General features: G+C 32.5%; 2 protein-coding genes across 2 annotated transcripts; one reads left to right on the forward strand and one right to left on the reverse strand.

The window, feature by feature from the left end:
• The first annotated feature begins 878 nt into the window (after nucleotides 1–878).
• On the forward strand, nucleotides 879–16,869 carry LOC127730691 (vesicular, overexpressed in cancer, prosurvival protein 1-like). Its single transcript, XM_052239214.1, has 6 exons — nucleotides 879–1,030; nucleotides 2,050–2,081; nucleotides 4,808–4,912; nucleotides 9,259–9,484; nucleotides 10,624–10,705; nucleotides 11,439–16,869. Exons 1-6 carry the CDS (start codon nucleotides 968–970, stop codon nucleotides 11,639–11,641), a joined length of 711 nt encoding a protein of 236 aa, XP_052095174.1. The 5' UTR covers nucleotides 879–967; the 3' UTR covers nucleotides 11,642–16,869.
• A 1,618-nt stretch (nucleotides 16,870–18,487) lies between these two features.
• On the reverse strand, nucleotides 18,488–20,161 carry LOC127727748 (uncharacterized). The gene has a single exon (XM_052234863.1). The coding sequence runs from the start codon at nucleotides 20,159–20,161 to the stop codon at nucleotides 18,491–18,493; it is 1,671 nt and encodes a 556-aa protein (XP_052090823.1). The 3' UTR covers nucleotides 18,488–18,490.
• Nucleotides 20,162–20,576: the final 415 nt, after the last annotated feature.

Consider the following 20,576-nt stretch of genomic DNA (forward strand, 5'->3'; position numbering starts at 1 on the left):
TTAGGGGGGTGCCGTTTCGTCCCCGGACTCAGTTTATATCTAAAAAAAAAAACCATTTGATCTAGGTAAAACATGTAAATTGCAAAAATGATCAGCAATACAAGAGTAACTTTAGTCATGCTGTGTTTATAAAAGTCCTTATTAGCAAACTGGCGATTTTTGTTTTCACAAGGTGATCGAGTAACACAGACACAAGTGTGCCTCTTAATTGTGTCTTTACCCTTTTCTTTTGGAGGGGGGGGGGGGGTGAGGAGGGTTCAGTAATTGGTCTTTTTTTAAACTTAGTTTGTCCCTCTATTCTTATGGTGCATAACATGTACCGCAGTCGGGCAGATGTACGATATCTGCAAAATATATATTTTATTGTTATTATATTTACACCAAGATGTCGTTAAATGAAACTGGATACCCTGCATTTATCATGCTTTTCAATAACATATGATCAAATCGCTGAAAGACTCCCCTCCTAGATTTTTTAAATTTCTGTAAATTAGATGGCATGCGTGACCCATTCGGGCATAACCGCTATTCTTATACATAAATATTGTATGGATAAGAGCAAGAACACATTACCTAATTGAATAAATTAAAACAAATATAAGACACACAAAAAAATTACCAGACATATATACTGCAGTAACTGTTATATAAAAAAAAAAATACCCCCCCCCCCCCCTTTTTTTTCATTGAAAAAGAAATAGAGAAAGAGAGGTCTATGCATCGAGTTTATTTTAAAATCAGAAATGTCTGAGCCTAAAATGTGAAAAATGTATTTCATAACGCGACGGCGTAACATGGAATAGTGTTTACAAATATAAAGTCCTAAGGGGCATAAAACAAAGGGAAATAATTTTATCTGAAATTAGAATAGACCGGAAGTGGAAAATCCATTTTGTTTGTGTTATTGAATAACACTGTCTAACTCTAGAAGGTTTAACATGGCCAAACGCTAAACAAAAGTAACAACATGTTCCCATTAAGAAACTTTATTATATCTGTTGTGATTTTCATAACAAAAAATGTTGTTCAGGTAAATATACGATGAAAAGGTATACTCTGATACTGTGACCAGGTGACTGTCAAACTGAAACTGTTTATTTGTACACTATAGTATATGATATTGTTATGTAAACAAGTCGGGACCACTCACTCAAATGGGACATTCTTGGGTTATAAGAATCCATTTTGGCTATAATACACCATATAAGCGAATTTATTACAGTGCACCATGTCTTGTGATTTTAGATTTATCTGTTATTATTTTACTGCAGAACAGCAGTAAAATAAACAAGCACCTGATTTACATTTGTCATGATTTGATTCTGTCCACACATATGTCTTATACATGTATAGTCAGATCATATACTGCACGTATTTGCTAGTAAGAGTAATTTTCAAGGTGTCAAAACAGCCATTTTTGTCCATTTGTAATGTCTAATGAACGTTAATATATTTGTGCTGAAACAATATTAGACCACACTTTTCTATTTTGACCTTCTCACCCTAATTCAAACCTGCTGTAAGGTGACATCACTCATAAGTTAATGTTCACCTGCTTTTCAATTGCTTATAATAAGAGTCAAAGTCTGGATCTATCAACAAGTCTATGGTGCTAAATTGTGTGTTAGAGAAATGGTAAGAAAATATTTAAAAAAAAACAGTGAACTTATGAAGGTAACCTTTACTTAACCAGTTACAGTAACTGGTTTTTCCAGTTTTTTTTAATTATTTATTCAAGGTCTCTCAGGCCAAACAAAATTAAGTTTTCCTGATTAAAGTATTACAAAGGTATAAGTTAATTAGATCAAGTGTTGTTCAAATTAAAACCGCTAAATATATTTTAATTATGAAAAGGTCATCATATGAAATGACAGTAAATGAAAAAACAAATTATATTGGTAAAATTTTAAGCACTAATTTCACCCATTTATGTCATTAGAACAAGAATCAACTGATATTAGATTGTACAAATCATGCACATTGCAACTAAACATGCTAAAAATACCTATAGAATATTAATTAATCAGTTATATGTTGTATATTTTGCAGGTTGTTGCAGAAACTTGTTCCAATGGGATAATGTAAGTACATGTACAATACATATATGTTAGCGACAATAAGTGAAATTAGGCATTCAGCTTAAATCCTAGGTAATAAGCTAACGCCTAGGCAGTAAGTCTATTGCCTAAATAACGTTAGGCATTACTCTTAAATCCAAAGATTTAAACTTAAATCCTAAAAATTATGTCCAGGCATTAATGTTAATGCCTAAAATGAAAATGAGAGAAAATAAAAAGAAATTTATTCAAAGTTAAAATATATTTTTATGCCCCCGCCGTAGCGGAGGGGGCATTAAGTTTTACCCTTGTCCGTCTGTACGTCCGTCCGTACGTCCCAAAGTTGGTTTCCGTTCTCTAACTTTAGTTTGCCTCAACCAAATGTTATGAAACTTATACACAATGCTTATTACCACTAAATACAGATCAAGTTTGAATTTTGGTTGCGTCACTTTTACCGTTCTAGAGTTATGCTCCTTTGCAAATGGAAAAATTGCTAAATTTTTTCGTTTCCGTTCTCTAACTTGTTTGCCTCAACCAAATGTTATGAAACTTATACACAATGCTTATTACCACAATATAAAGATCAAGTTTGAATTTTGGTGTCATCACTTTTACTGTTCTAGAGTTATGCCCTTTACAAATGGAAAAATTGTTAATTTTTTTTTTTTTTTTTTTTTCTAAATATCAAGTCATTTTTAAAACTGGAGTTATCTTCCTTTGTCCATGATTATAGTTGAATCAACTACAATCAATGCTTTATACAATGCAATGTTTAATATTTTTACATAATAAAGTAATAAGAACTGAAGAACTGAAGTTTGAATGTCAATTACATGAAATAAAATCATCAGTTAGTGAAATATTGATGTTAAAACTCATTGAATCAACCTCTCAAAACATATGTAAACTTGTTGGATATATGTTTAGTTTTCTCATTGGCAGTCATTTTACATCTCCTTATTTTTATATTGATAGAAAATTGTATTGAAATTTATTTGATACCAATTGGTGCAGAGCTATGGCACAGAATATTTCACAGTTTTATTTTTTTCTAGCATTTGTACCTGGTGATTGTCCAATGCCTTTGTGTAGAGAATTTTTTTGTATATTGACAAATTTGATTCCAATTGACCACTTAATTCGTTGTTCCTCATCCATGCAGTAAGCATGTCATGAATATTTCCGTTTAACCACGCAATATTACCCTGTGACTTGAGAGATGTATAGGCTTCCCATGAACAGTAACTAGTTCTGGCCACATTAGCATTAATTCAGAAATAACCTTAGCTATAAGTTCACGACCTTTGTCACTTTGCTGTTTATGTGGCACACCAAATATTGTGAAAACATAAACTAAATTAGAAGCCACCTTTGAATCACTTTTTGACGTAAGAGCTCTAGTATTATATGAATGTTTTCAATGGTTTTAGGTGATCTTGGTACATCATAAGAAAATATAGTTTCCATCTTACTTTGATTGGAAATCGACTAAATCAACCTGTCCTCTTCTGTTTTTCTCAAAATACCATACAGTTCCTCTAGAAAAACATAAACTTTGAAATTTCCCTAAGCATTCTCTTTTGCTTTAGTTACCAGTCTTTCAAACCTCCAAAGGTTATAAATGTCATACCATTTTACATTGTAAAAGTCTATAGCTGCCTTATTTTCTGATTTTGAAAGTTTAATCTTTGCCAAATTATCATTGTACTTTTGGCTTGGGTGTATGCTCTTAGTTTTCCCTGATTCAAATTTATATTCCGCAGAGGTTCAAGAAATTTGTTGTTGCTTAAAGATGGATATGTAAGAACATTTACATATCCAATAAACAGACGGAAAGATGATGTAACTGGCAAAATTTCATATATTCAGTTGTCTATTTTTGACCAGCTCAAACTGGCTTGACCATTGAAGAGCAATACCACAAGGAAATATGAGTAAGTTCTGTTTTGAGTGCGGAAAAATACTAAAAATTGAAGATCTTTCAAATCAGTTTATATTGATTTTTGGCATATAATTTTTAAAATATTATTCATCAAGAATATTTCACCGAATGTTACATGTACAATGTACATGTATTTGGAAGATAAACAAAAATCCCAAAGTTAACTTATTGCCTGAAATGATGTTTGGCAATAGGTTGAATAATGATCATAAGATTTCAGGAAATAAGTTTAATGTCTGAAAATTTCAAGCAATAACTTAATGCCTAGGTGTTAGCTTATTGCCTAGGATTTAAGCTTAATGCCTAATTTCACTTATTGCTGCTAACATATACATATATAATTTTACAGAAGCACATTACATACTTCTGTCAGTAGAATTTTGGATTTTATCCATGCATCTTTGATATTGTGGCAACTCATATTTGACCAACCAACCATCTGATAGAAAAACACAGGATACTAAGCAATATTAAAAAATAACTAATATTCTTTAGTCATAGTGAAGCCATTTCTTATAGGCATTGTCTAGGGTTTTAACACTACATAATTTATATTGTCATAATTATATAGAGAATATCATATGGCTATTTCAATATCACACCTGTATCAACCCGAGACATTAATATAATCCCAAGAGCTCTGCTTGAGGGATTATACAGTTGTATTGGGTAGAGGTTTAATACAGTGTGTGAGATTGAAAAAGCCATATCATATATATATATATACACTTTATTTTATACCTTAGGTAGAAGCCTTTCACGTGACGTTAAAAAAACAACTTTAAAATCAAGTTTTTATTTGCAGATGTAACAGTCCATACACATGTTGTCATGGTAATTGCTGTCACGACAACGACGATGATTATATCTATGGTTATAGAATGTCCTTTTGGAATCTTTGGTATTTCTGGTAAGTTTGAGGAAAGTAGAATTACTTCAGATTAAACTTAACGATAACAGGGTACAATGTGTTTACTTAAGGATTACAGAGTACAGAGTCTTTATTTAAGGATAACAGGCTACAATGTCTTTACCTAAGGATAACAGGGTACACAGTCTTTACTTCAGGATAACTGGGTACACAGTCTTTACTTGAGGATAACAGGGTACACAGTCTTTACTTGAGGATAACAGGGTACACGGTCTTTACTTAAGGATAACAGGGTACACAGTCTTTAAGGATAATAGGATACAATGTCTTTACCTAAGGATAACAGGGTACACAGTCTTTCAGAGCTCCAGATAAGCTGCGTATTTGTGTGATCACGCAATACAAATAATTAAAAACCCAATGCAATTGCCCGTTGCAGGGTTCAAAAACCCAATTCATTCAAAGGAAAACCCAATTATATGCCAAAACCATGAGTTCTTAACGCTTTTATTCGCTATCGTTTGCGTTATTTACGCTTATCTGATTACAGTCGTTGCGTAAATCTATTTTTATAATATTTATAATTGGAAATGTCTTTTCGTTCTAAAAATAGAGCCCTGCATCAAGTAGCCGAAATGGGTCCCTGTTGGAATTTTCTGTTGCTCAAAAGGTACACGTGTTTATGAAAACATTTCGATCTTCTCGGCGTTTATCCAATTAGCGTTTGTCTTGTTGTCATATTTTTTTCGAATTGCTCGGGATTTATCATAACATACAATGAATTAAAACGAAAGTAAATATCCGATATAAATATTGAATAGAAGCATGTTTTCAGCTTCTTTTTGATACTTTAGGGAAAGTTATTATGATGATAACAAGACCCATTTGCGTACCTAAACGAGAACATTTCTAGAACGATAAACACGGGGTTTTGTCAAGAACGAAATCAGTTGGAAAAAGTGAAAGGCCAAATCAATTATGACATGATATATGTAGTTGGAAAGCATCAGAAACCAAAAGTTCTAATCAGCTGGGACAACTTAATCCAGATTTATGTAAATTAAATTAAACAAAAACATTCAAGTATAATTTTAGTTTATATATTATTTTTTTCATTTTAGTTGATGAGTGAATACACATATCCGTTTTTTACGTCAAAGCATCTTGACACTTTCTTTGTTTTGGTCTTATTGTTCTGTATGCTTATGATAATTGTCTTATTGGCAAGTGCAGTTTAACATTGTCATTTATTTATTTGATGTTGCAGAATTATTTGTAAATTTAACTCTGTAAATTTAAGTTGAATGTGGTCTCCGTCATTAAACCTATAAACCTGGTCAAGGTTTTGGGGTATATCTTAAATCTGGGAACTACTTATTATTTTTATTAAAAAGTAGATCTGGCAAATAGGTGAAAGGACTGGCAAAACTTTCTTGCAGCACCTAAATTTCACATATATTACATAAAAATCTAAACACTTAGCCACAACTACCCCAACTAAACTGGTGATCATATGGGATCTAGAAAGGTAATTAGTAACTGTCCAACTAGTGACACCAGCTGCAGTTTATATAAGTTGTGAGAAAATACAAAACTGGCAGAACGTTTAAAATCGGACACAAATTAAACATACAATTGCTCGTCAGTGAATAAACCAAATAAAACAGCTAGCATATATACAAAGAAAGAAACACATTTAAGATGGAAAAACATCTGCATGGGGTTGATATAATGTGATTATAACATGCCTAAAAATTCAATATTGTGTTGATGAAATAACCCAATACATTAAGGAGCTTGATTGTGAAAAAACCCAATTTGATATTTGCTTGAGGGGTGAATTGGAATTGATAATGCAATTTAAAAACTTTATCACCCAATTACATCAAAAAATGGTGGGTAAAAACCCCAATTTGTGAATTCTTATCTGGAGCTCTGGTCTTTACTTCAGGATAACAGGGTACACAATCTTTACTTAATGATAACGGGGTACACAGTCTTTAAGGATAATAGGGTACACAGTCTTTACTTAAGGATGACAGCTTACTCAGTCTTTACTTCAGGATAACATTACACATTGTCTTTACTTAAGGATAACAGGGTACAATGTCTTTACCTAAAGATAACAGGGTACAATGTCTTTACCTAAGGATAACAGGGTACACAGTCTTTAAGGATAACAGGGTACACAGTCTTTACTTAAGGATAACAGCTTACTCAGTCTTTACTTCAGGATAACATTACACATTGTCTTTACTAAAGGATAACAGGGTACAATGTCTTTACCTAAAGACAATAGGGTACAATGTCTTTACCTAAGGATAACAGGGTACAATGTCTTTACCAAAGGATAACAGGGTACAATGTCTTTACTTAAGATTACAGGGTATACAGTCTTAAGGATAACAGGGTACAATGTCTTTACCTAAGGATAACAGGGTACAATGTCTTTACCTAAGGATGAAAGGGTACAATGTCTCGACTTAAGGATTACAGGGTATACAGTCTTTAAGGATAACAGGGTACACAGTCTTTACTTGAGGGTAACAGGGTACAATGTCTTTACCTAAGGATAACAGGGTACACAGTCTTTACTTAAGGATAACAGGGTACACAGTCTTTACTTAAGGATAACAGGGTAAAGGACATGAATTGAAGACCGTACTTTGACCTATAATGGTTTACTGTTATAAATTGTGACTTGGATGGAGAGTTGTCTCATTGGTACTCATACCACATATTCTTATATCTATGAATGTTTTTGCCTAGGAATAATAATATCATGGACATGAATTCCTAGGAAAATTAGTCTGGGGACAGAAATTTTATTAAAGATTAATGCACAACTGTTAAACCAATCATTAGAACATAATAATTATAACTTCCATTATGTACATGATTTCTTTCTTTACAAATTTTCGTAGTAAAATAAAGGACATTGATATTTTTACCTAGGAATAGTAATGAGATGGACATGAATTTCTAGGAAAATTAGTCTGGGGACATAGATTTTATCAAAAGAATAATGCACAACTGTTATACAATATTGAAACATAACAATTAAAAATTTCATTGCTTACATGTAAATGATTGCTTTCCAGTAAAATAAAGGACACAGATGTTTTTATCTAGGAATATTAATGACAAGGACATGAATTCCTAGGAAAATTAGTCTGGGGACATAGATTACTGACATCAGACTAAAAATACTAGTAAAATTTTGTAACCATGGACTTTTTATCCTAGTAATATGTGTCCACCTGTACACATTTTACCAGGACTAATTTATCTCTTACATATATTGTTGTACATGAGAATATTTTTACTCTAAACATTTTTTACATTTTGTATAATCAACTCTTTTGCAAAATCATAGTTTATAAGGAATTTGTACTATGAATACAAATATGTACCCTAAAACAAAGGAGTATGTCCAAGAATATTCAATTTTGGCTCTAAAAATCAATTTTTGGGTAAAGATTGCATGAAATGTAATTAAAACCCTATGGTACTGACTTGATATCTATATCTCCCAAGGTTGATCACTACCTTTGATAGTTCAAACAAAATAGTGCAGTGACGTGATCATGATCATTATTTAGATTCAGTCAATGTCATGCTATTTATTGATGATATGGTATACTTTGATACATAAGTAATTCATGGTGTATTAATCTGTTATAAATATATGTTCAACTACAAATGTACAATCATGACAAAGGAAAATAACTCCAACTCAAATTTTTGATTTGCCTAGCAAAATACAATTCAATGTTTTATATAAAAATTCACAAAATTGCAAAATGAAAGCAATATTTACCCTTCAGTGCTCACAAGCACTTTGATTATATATGTTGTGTACAAACTGTAATGTTGTACAAATTATAATTTGTACAGAATTTTTGTACAAGTTATCAGTGTTTTATGAACCGCTTAACACAAATGGATGATACAAGCACACAGTCTTTTGTTTCGCATATTTCTGTCATATTTCCATGACTACATGATACAGTCTAATACTGAGCATTGATACAAAAAAAAAATATAACACAAAAAGACTTTTTGTGGATATGATTTTGGTATAAGGAGAAAAATATAAATAGAATTTAAACCTTCAGGTGTCCTTATTTCCATTTTTAGGACTAGGAGAATAGCACTTAATGTTAGGTTGAAGTATATAAATTTGAATTTTAGACATTAAGCTGATAAATTATAGAAGATAAACTTTTATCACCTGGTGCAAAAGGGTATGTGTCAAAAAACTTATAACTTGTACAAAAATCCTGTACAAATTATAATTTGTACAAACTTATATCTTGTACACAACATATACATTGCACATGCAATGACACAATTGTGAAATAAGCTAAAAATGTATTTTACAGGTTTATAATTCTGTTTGTTTTGATGTCATGTTTCGGAGGTTGTGGATATTACAAACAGCGCCAGAGGATAATTCGTAGGAGGACTGGTTCTCCAACACGTAGTAACAGAAGATCCAGAACTATCATACTCACTAACACAGGGGAGACAAACCCTACATCTTATGCATATTCAGGGCCTGGTGCTGAGCCTTATAGCAATGTTTACCAACCACCTCCTTATTCTGAGGTATTTGTTTTTTAGTCAGTGTCCATAGACTAGGTGATTCAGAATCTAAAGATTAAATGTATTCCTATGTCACATACAGCAAATGAAAATGTGTCTCATTGGATAAATAACAACTTTGCTGTCATTATTTTTAGACAAATTAAACATTCAAGAATGTTCTTATATTCTTAACCAGGAAATAAAACAAATATGAAGTGTTATGTGTACATTTGCGATATGAATATTGGTTGAATTCAGGTAGAATTATGATTTGTTCAATTTCTTGAATTTATTTATATATAAAAGTTTTGAAAATGAACATCAAATTAACTGCTGATCAAACAACTCCAGAGATTTAATGAAGCTAAATTTGAATGGGAATTGGATTGGCTCCCCTACCATAGTTTTAAGTTTTATCAATTAAGTGGATAAGACATTTTTTTTTTAAATAGACCTTAACAGGAGATAGCTCAGTAACACAAATTGGCAATATTGTTTGCAGACTAGCCCTAAAATGAGACACACAAGTGCAATAACTATTTACAATTTTCATGAATATATACACATTTTCAAATTTTTATCTAGTACTGTTTCTATTGTTTTGATTTGGAATTGCAAAACACAGTAGAAAGTAAGTTATTTCTGCAAAGTCCTAATCCCTCTAACAATATGGTTTGATCCAAATACATTGTCTGACTTCACAGTGTAATTATTGGTTATGTGCACACAAAATTAAGATAAGTTGAAGAGAGTTTTACAATTCACTTGAATTAATCGTTGCCAACTTAATTTCATATACCGGTAAATGCTATTTTTGGGGAAATAGAAGTATTTCTGATATAATTAATGAAATAGTGAAATAGAAATCACCTAACTGAACATCAATGATGTATTTTAGTATCAGTTTTAAATTTTCTCTATTTGCTTGGGATAATATTAATATACATGGACATACTTGTGATGATCATACAACATGTTGTTATCTGTAGTTCTGTGTTAAATGAGTTATCAACATTTGATATGAAAGATATCTGTCACATTTACTCAGCTAAATTCAAATATTAGAAACATGAAAATTTGAAACAGTAGTTTTTTTCAGAAACGATGGTTGATTTGTAGATCTTAAACTAGTTAAGTAATGCTTAATTAATTTATTTTAGGTAATGTTGCACCCAGGACTATATCCCACCAATAAAGAAAATCTTCCTCCTTATCCTGGAGATTTAAGTCAGAGTAGAACAGGTCAGTTAAACTGATACCAGTATAGCAAGATACCTGTATAATAATGACTCATAAGTTATTACTGGTAAACTAAGATAAGCTAATAAAAATAGATATGAATTACAACTGATAGATCATAATTATCCCGGTAAAATTACTATTATTATACATTTTCATATAAATGTTGTATGGATATTATTTTCCTCCTATATAGCTACTGTTATATTGGTACATGTACCATGATCATCATTACTATTGATACACAAGAAGTAAATTAGTTAAAGAAGTAAATACTTCATTAATTATTGCAGTATTCAAGTTGAGTTAAAAACTGTTAGAAATTGTCTTTTGATAATAATAATTGATTGCTGCTGACCACAGAGGTTGCTGTTAAAACTTACAATAGATAAAAAAAGAAAAATAAATTTAGAGTTTCCATACTTATTCAAATTTTTTAAGCCTGAAAATGACTACCATAATAGGAACCTCTTGTTTTTCAAGAGTACTTTCAGAATAGGATACTTTATATAAGAGAGGGACGAAAGATACCAGAGGGACAGTTATATGTTAGAAGTGACATGAGCTAGATTGAATGAGGTAAAAAGAAATAGATCCCCAATTTTGTACCATCTTGGACATATACATATGTTTCAATTGTGTGAACAACACTATTTTAGATACATGTATCATGTATGCAAAAGCTACTTATATATTAAAGCAAGACAAAGCAATTAAGTTTGTTAATATATTGTAGATGCAGATACAGTGCCTATAAATACTGATTCAGTCCCAATTCAGCCACCACCATACACAGAGATAGCCAATCAAAATACAGATCTGAATCAACCAACCTATCAGAACACTACACCTCAAGCTGCTCATCAAAATTTTGCACCTTTACAGCAACAGACAACCAATCAGCAAGCACCTCAGGAGACCAATCAGAATGTAGCCTAACTAACTCCGAGAACAGTAATTGTGCTTTATGCTGTAATGTAAATGGAATATACTGGTCTCACTTGTCTCTTGGTGTTTCCATAAAGAAATCCTTTTATTATTCATTTCCAGTTGTTCCATTCAAATATAAATTATTTTTTAATTGTTGTATATTTTATGTATATGAAACTTTAATATCTAGTTATGATTCCTAAAGAGGCATATTTATGACATTAGGAAAAATATAATGTCATTTCTATAGTAAAGTTAAACATGCGTCTGGTGTTCAAAATTCTAATTCTAGTATCTATGGTGACTTTATTTATAGAATTATTTACTTATTCTGATATATGGTCCATACTAACTAAAATTTGAAAAGTGGAATTAACTATTAAAAGATTTGAAGCAAAATGTTAAATTTAAAAGTACAAAGATGAAAACGTGAATTAAACTTATGAGATATATCATTGAAAGTGTTAATTTATTTGAATTAAAATTAAATTGTTGAAATTAAGTTTTTGTATTTATTTTCTATGTTAAATACTTGAATGGATCAACCATTTTTAACACATTTGTAATCCTAAATGGCTTATTATCATGAAGACAATCATTTACTGTTTATAGTTAAAAAAAATATATATATTGCTGTCTGCCTCCCAATCAACCCTATGTTGGCAGCCAATCCAAAAACAATTTATTGCCTTCTTAAAAAATTTAAAATCATATTACTGTATATGAGTAAATTCTGAATCCTATTTGGGCTGACTTTTTTGGTCAAATTTGTGATAGAATTTACCAAAATATAGTGAGAAGTAGTCATTAAATTTGAAATTGTAAAAGTTCTGTCACTTCTGAATCCTATTTGGTCAAATTTGTGATCAAATTTACCAAAATATAGTGAAATGTAGTCATAATATTTGAAATTGTAAAAGTTCTGTCACTTCTGAATCCTATTCGGTCAAATTTGTGATAGAATTTACCAAAATATAGTGAAAAGTAGTCATAATATTTGAAATTGTAAAAGTTCTGTCACACATGCACCAAATTACAGACCTGTAGTGATAAAAGAAATTGTGTTAGGCTGCATGAAAATTGCAGATGTATATTTTTTTGCCCTTGTATAAATATGTTATATATTTTGTCATGAATGTGTGTAAAATGTTTTAGAATAATCAGATTATTTAAGTTACAATAGTATCTTTATTCTTTACAATTCTAAAAGCAGTGAAAATCAGGGTTCCACTCTTAGAAGAAAAAAAGCCTGAAATATAGTAGCAGTCCTCCTGTATAGGAGTGCCCTTGAAATTCACGTAAATGGGGGTGACACAGAAAAACCATGGAATTTCTAGCCTTCATTGGAGAGGTACTTGTCTGTTATTTGTAATTTTCTCAATTCCAAAAGCTTCAAGATTTTAACTGTAGTTCCAATGTCTGTTGGACCATTTTTGGCCAATAATTTATGACAGGGAGTCTTTTCCAAATGTCTGAAAGTGAAAAGTAAATTTTGGTTTCTTCATTTATGTCTTCTCTTTCCTTCATTGAAAACAGATAAGTTCTTGAAAAATTTGGATTTTTTTTTTTGCAAAATGAGTGGAACCCTAAAAAAATGCACAGCCTCCATTTACTTGCTATGTTATTTATTGTCAGTAAACACACCTACTTTCAGTTAGGGAAATATACTTCCCCATAAAATGCAGGACTTAATTGTGTATAAAGGTGAAAATAAAATTCTGCACAGGAAAAAAACACCTTTGGTACAAGTGAAAATGAATATTCCTCCAGAAAAATCCTGCCTCCCCAAAATATCAAATGGTCTCCCCATAAATATAAGAAAAAGTTCATGGGTTTGAAAATTTTTTCTTAAAATACAGTTGTTATTGAAAGAGGTGTCTAGAAAGGATAGATGATACCTGAATTTATATAATAGTATAGGTGTATCAATTTGTATGTGAATCCATATGATAATGTCTATGCATTTAAAACATACTTTGAAGGTTGTGAGATATTGTTTTATATAAATAACATCAATTCTTCAGTAATATTTATAAATTTTTAATAGGTATCCTAAATTGCCAAATGTTGAATTGCATCATGTGTTTTAAACTTTTATGCTGTTGTAGAAATTTGTAAAATTATTTTAAACTTGTCTTTTTAAGTATGTTTTCAGTATAAAATAGCATGTAATTTACTCTCAGTTTTAATGCACTTGTAATAGAGGAATATTTTCCTTGTGCAAATTACAGTTGACAATTTGCTACCTATAACTTTTTATGTAATGATTAAAAATGATGATGATGTTATTTGCTAATAGTAAAGTTTTGGGTATTCATGACACCAAGTTTAATAGAGTGTCAAACTAGTTTTACCGTATGCACCGAATAGAAATGTTTTAGGTATAAAACAAGCAAAACCTTTGTAATCAACATTACACTGCAGTTGTACTGCTAAACATTTCCTTCATTGGATGGTCAGAATAACTCTAAAGGAATTTAACATTTTGAATCATAACTTTTACAATTTTTGTGTTCAAGTCATATATATTCAATTAAGAATTGTTTTTGGTTGGAGAGAAATCCATGTACTTTTGTGAGTTGTTGGATTAAAGGTTGAAATCCAGTCTTTTATTTTATAATATTTTGAATGTTACCTCTTTATGGTTTAGCTCTGTTTGTTATTTTTTAATCGCTATATGCGAGTCTTTATTTAAGTAATATTTATTGGTTGAAAAAAAAAAAAAAAAAATCATTTTTGTGATCAACATTAGTTGATGATTTATACCCGTGGACTTTAGAAACGCAACACACATTTTTGTGACTTTTTTTTACCAAATCCTGATTAATCTTCATACAATTGCTTTTCATGCTTACCATACTTCTTTCTGTTTAGAAAAATTCATTACCTGACTTACTTACTTACCTGAGGTAATTGAACAAACCAGATTATTGATGTCGCATGAATTTCTAAAAGCGAAATTTGAAACCAATGCATGATATTTTTTTTTTAATTTCTTGGTGAAACATTTCTTTGAATCCATACCCACACTTTAATCAGTAAAAAAATGTTACATTTCCATATTGCCAAGACTGAACAAAATCTGAATCAGGCCATAAGACTTTTGCTGACAGGAATACATCAGTGTTTTGTTTCTAGACCATTTCACGTCAGAATCTCCTCTTAAAGGCCAGACAGACAGACAGGTTTGTAAATGATCCCCCATGACGACATAAAGCTGTAGTGACAACGCAATGTCAATAAAATGTTATTATGTAATGTCATATGCGAGATAGGTTTAAGACTGCAACTTCAATTGCTTACCAAAGTGTTCTGATGTCATGGAGGACAGATTCACCCCTTAATTGTATCCAATATACTAGAATGCCTACAGAAAAACATTTAAAGGACTACAGTTTAAACAACATAACTGCCAAAACAGACTGTAAAGGGTAAGACAGAGGCAAAATCTGATGGGACAAAACAGAACTCAAAACATGCACAAAAGAGCTGGTTGACTTTTCTGTCAATTATTTTGGAGCTGGTTACAAGCAGACTTTGACGGTGACACATCCATTGATAAGGAGAAAACTAGGCTTTCATTGCATACCACATGATTTAAACATAATAAATCAAATTTTAACTTCCAAACTGTAAATTTTATTTAGACAATGGAGTAATGAATGAAACTTATGTTTATATATTTATTTTACAAGTATTGCATTTTTTAACATTGAAATTAAAAAGAATAATCTTGTGTTGGGTTTTTGAAGTCTGTCAGTAAGTATAGTTGAATCAGATTTTTTTCTAGACCTAGAAGTAAATTGTGTATTATAGTTAAGAGAAGGTGATTTAAATTTAAGGTCTTAATCATAAAACACAAATGTGTGCATTTGCTTTGATTGAGTTGGAGCAGTATTATTATAATTCATTCTATATGCATAATATTTTATATTATATTGTGTAATCAATCAATCAAATGTTTGATTGATTTTTTTATGATTAAGTCAAGTTTAGAGGGTTTTAAATGATAGTTGTCATCTCTGCCAATATTACATGTATTACCATTTTTAACTAACCAGGTCCTTCCAGCAATGTGAGCTATTGGATCACTTTGTGTCTGTCAATGTCCAATATTTTACATTTCCATCTGTTTCTATGAAATCAAGTTCACTCAACCAAACTTTACAGGAATGATCTTTAATGATCCTCATTTTGTTCAGATTGGTTGTGAGACATGTCTGTCAGTCTGAGTGCCAGAGACTCTTTGATTCTGATTGGACAATTTTTTTTTTCATCTGTAAAAAATTACATTTTCTTTTTTTTTCTCTAAACTCAATAATCTATTTTAATCAAACTAAAGATAATTTTATCGGACCTTATCTTCTCTTTTACAATTGAGGAGTTGAGGAGATGAGCAATGCAGTCTCCAAGAACCACTATAGTTAAATGCTCCTCAGTGCAAAGATTTATTTTGATATACAAGGCCTTGGTAGGAATAAGAGGAGTATACAGTATGAGAACCTTTTGTAATTATAAAAAAAAACAAGAAAAAGCTAGGTTTGAATTAAATGCATGCACACATTATATAAAATTCTGGCAAACAGTTTACAGGTATTAACTGCACCCACAACAAAACTTTATGATCCTAAAAGTTGCTGAACAAATAGGATGAATATATTATAGAAATATTTAAAAGTGTAAAGAAGGAGCAGGATCATTTGAAATGAATTTTTGTTGTATTTTTATATGTAAAGTGATCTTTCTTGCCATTTATATCAACAAAAAATCATGGTGTTATCAATGTTATTTGAATATTACTTTAGGAAATATCATTTTATGGTGCATTTTATATATTTTAATTTTGGTTACAAGAACTAATTTTAAATGTTCCTACTTTTCACTCTACTACACATTTTTGAATAATATTATTAAGATGAAACATTTGTGTAACTGTAATCATTTATCAAAAAGAACCTTTGGAATTAAAAGTTATTCACCTGTTCTTTCATACAAATGTTTGCAGATAATTCTGATATTATTGAGCTTTTAAGCTATATCATTTTAAAATATTTAGTTGAAGGTTTATCATTGTTGATCATGTGCATTGTTTTTTTAAATTAAGAATTTATTTACTGAACCAAAACGAAAAGGATTGTTATCAAGTGAAAAAAGAATTTATTATTTTATATATATTTGCCTTATGTTAATGTATATCGTTGTGAATGTATTCAAAGAATAAAGAATCATTGAAAGTGTATGGTGTTAAACTTATAGCTCTACACATAACATAGTTAATGATATTTAAGTGACATTTTCAAACAACCTTTGAAAGGTAAATTAGGTGTAAATGTTGAAGAAAGTTGCCCAATGTATATGAGTGAAGTTATTAGTATTCAGATCATGTTCTCTTTTAATACAGGACAGTCTTACTAATACTACCAGGAGGGATTCATAATGGAAATTTGTATTTCCTAAGTTATCATTAATTAAAATGGATATGGGGCAAGTCCCACACTAGAACTATGTGAAATTGACATGATATTGACTTTTTATTGCTGTGAATTCATATCTTTTTCTGTTTAGACTAATTGATATAAGGTTTAAAAAAGGAATCTTAGATTAATTTTCGATGTGATATTGCTGAAAAATAAGTGAAAGTATTAATTTATGTGCTTTTCACAACCTTTTGAGTCCTAAAATGCAATAAAAACTTTCCTGTTGATCATGCTTTTATTATTTTCAATTTTGCTAAATGCAAATCTGGTTTAAAATATAATGTATATCAGACAGGCATAGAAATTTTCTTATGAATTCAATTTAGTTAATATACAGCTGCAGTCCCATTGTAGGGTACCAATTTGTGAAATCAAGTCCTCTTACAGTTTTTTTTACCAAGAACCTTCAAATTATCCAGTATGGTTGTATATACACTGAAGATGTGCATCTCACTTTTGTACATTTATGTACATAATGTGCATATCTTTCATATGACACAATTTAGGCATTTTCAGCAGCAGCCACAGTGTCGGATACCTATACAACTAACTTTCTAGAACAACAAGAAATACATTGCAGATATGCACCTTTCGTTGTATACAAATTTGTTGAAGTATTGCAGATGGTGAGAATTATTTCAGCAAAATTTGATGATGGGTAACTGTATTAAGCTCACCTGGCCCAAAATTAATCTCCTGTAAAACTACTGGGCCAAATAACCAAACATCCTTGGGGTATCTAATTTATAAATGTGTCCAATGGTCCCACCTTCTAAACATCAAGGCTGGCATGGCTAAAATATAACATAAGGGTACCAGGTAATATGCAAGTTTTGTCTATTATCTTTAAAAAAGATGCAGAAAATCTGACAAGATGCAGAAATGTTCCGAGTGTTGAGATCTACCTACTGACAATTTACACCAAAACTTACACTTATAAATGAACCCTTAATTGACGATTTTTACTAATTCCTTTATGTTTGCCTTATTATCTTAAAAACTAGAATAATAAAACTTAAAATGGCATAAATGATCAACAAGACTACACCTACAAATAAATCATCATGACAGAAATGGTGGGTTAACTCCTTATAAGAGTACCCTCATAGCCCCTAAATGACGATTTCTATTTAAAAAAAAACCCGTTTTGGCTTATCCTTTTGATAAGTATAATAGATAAAGAGGAAACTTAATTTACAAAGACGATCAGCAGGACAAGATCTTAGTGCAAAGCGAATTAGAATTAATAGTAAGCGGAAAATTATCCAAGAATAAAATTAAAAGCCCCAAGGATGTTGTATTTGGCATATCAAGTGTATTGCACTTTATGCAACTTAAACCAGAAAATTCAAAACAAAAAAACACATTTTAACTCCAATCTTTATTTTCCACCAAAACTTCCGAAGTTAGCATTGATTGCATTCGGATCAAATGTACCAGAACTGCTGCTGCTACTGCTGCTTGATGAACTACTACTGCTTGACGAAGAACTACTGCCAAAGCCAGAACCACTTCCAAATCCCCCAGAAGATCCTCCACTGCCCGATCCACTTCCAAATCCCCCAGAAGATCCTCCACTGCCCGATTCACTTCCAAAACCAGAACCACTTCCAAATCCCCCAGAAGATCCTTCACTGCCCGATCCACTTCCAAATCCCCCAGAAGATCCTCCACTGCCCGATCCGCTTCCAAAACCAGAACCACTTCCAAATCCCCCAGAAGATCCTCCACTACCCGATCCACTTCCAAATCCCCCAGAAGACCCTCCGCTACTAGATCCACTTCCAGACCCGCTGCTCTGTCCAAAACCACTTCCTCCGAATCCTCCAGAAGATCCACCACTTCCAGATCCGCTGCTCTGTCCAAAACCACTTCCTCCGAATCCTCCAGAAGATCCACCACTTCCAGATCCGCTGCTCTGTCCAAAACCACTTCCTCCGAATCCTCCAGAAGATCCACCACTTCCGGATCCACTTCCAGATCCGCTGCTCTGTCCAAAACCACTTCCTCCGAACCCCCCAGAAGATCCACTTCCAGATCCGCTGCTCTGTCCAAAACCACTTCCTCCGAATCCTCCAGAAGATCCACCACTTCCCGATCCACTTCCAGATCCGCTGCTCTGTCCAAAACCACTTCCTCCGAATCCTCCAGAAGATCCACCACTTCCCGATCCACTTCCAGATCCGCTGCTCTGTCCAAAACCACTTCCTCCGAAACCTCCAGAAGATCCACCACTTTTAGATCCGCTACTCTGTCCAAAGCCACTTCCTCCAAATCCTCCAGAAGATCCACCACTTTCAGATCCGCTACTCTGTCCAAAGCCACTTCCTCCAAATCCTCCAGAAGATCCACCACTTCCAGACCCGCTGCTCTGTCCAAAGCCACTTCCTCCGAATCCTCCAGAAGATCCGCCACTTCCAGATCCGCTGCTCTGTCCAAAGCCACTTCCTCCGAATCCTCCAGAAGATCCGCCACTTCCAGATCCGCTGCTCTGTCCAAAACCACTTCCTCCGAAACCTCCAGAAGATCCACCACTTTCAGATCCGCTGCTCTGTCCAAAGCCACTTCCTCCAAATCCTCCAGAAGATCCACCACTTCCAGATCCGCTGCTCTGTCCAAAGCCACTTCCTCCGAATCCTCCAGAAGATCCGCCACTTCCAGATTCGCTGCTCTGTCCAAAGCCACTTCCTCCGAATCCTCCAGAAGATCCACCACTTCCCGATCCACTTCCAGATCCGCTGCTCTGTCCAAAACCACTTCCTCCGAATCCTCCAGAAGATCCACCACTTCCAGATCCGCTGCTTTGTCCAAAACCACTTCCTCCGAATCCTCCAGAAGATCCACCACTTCCAGATCCGCTGCTCTGTCCAAAGCCACTTCCTCCGAATCCTCCAGAAGATCCACCACTTCCAGATCCGCTGCTCTGTCCAAAACCACTTCCTCCGAATCCCCCAGAAGATCCACCACTAGCCGATCCACTTCCAGATCCGCTGCTCATTCCAAAGCCTAAGGCATTTGGATCAAACGTACCTAACAAATAAAAAAGTTCCATTTTGTAAGAAAGTAGTACACGAGAAAAAAAAACTAGAATAGAACATTATTAATCAGGATAATTGAACAAATCTTTTTTGAAAGAGAGTAATTGAATTTCGATTATTGAAAGCATATAACGAACATTACGAAATACGTAATGTGTAAATAAACAACAACTACAAAGAACACACATAGTAACAACACAAAAGAAAAGTCTTAGTATGTATTTGTTGATTAAGCTTGATTGTTGTATGCCTCAAGTGCAGCGGCAAATATTTCATGCATGTTCAGGACATTCCAATTTAAAAGAAAATAAATTAACAATAAATATAATGGGTAGGTCCTGCAGTAGGGAGTCGACCGGGATGATGGGCGGCAAATTTGAATGTCACTGGAAAATGAGGGTATATCGGAGACAGCAATTTAGTCTTGAA

Source organism: Mytilus californianus, unplaced genomic scaffold, assembly GCF_021869535.1.
Source record: "Mytilus californianus isolate M0D057914Y unplaced genomic scaffold, xbMytCali1.0.p SCAF_2, whole genome shotgun sequence".
NCBI classification, from domain to species: domain Eukaryota; kingdom Metazoa; phylum Mollusca; class Bivalvia; order Mytilida; family Mytilidae; genus Mytilus; species Mytilus californianus.

What these genes read in the sequence shown, in the direction of transcription:
- LOC127730691 (XM_052239214.1), top strand. Translation starts at nt 968, where the DNA reads ATGTTCCCATTAAGAAACTTTATTATATCTGTTGTGATTTTCATAACA. An exon ending in TAACAAAAAATGTTGTTCAG is followed by an intron (nt 1,031 to 2,049) that starts GTAAATATACGA and finishes TATATTTTGCAG; the next exon opens with GTTGTTGCAGAAACTTGTTC. An exon ending in AACCACCTCCTTATTCTGAG is followed by an intron (nt 9,485 to 10,623) that starts GTATTTGTTTTT and finishes AATTTATTTTAG; the next exon opens with GTAATGTTGCACCCAGGACT.
- LOC127727748 (XM_052234863.1), bottom strand. Translation starts at nt 20,161, where the DNA reads ATGGAACTTTTTTATTTGTTAGGTACGTTTGATCCAAATGCCTTAGGC.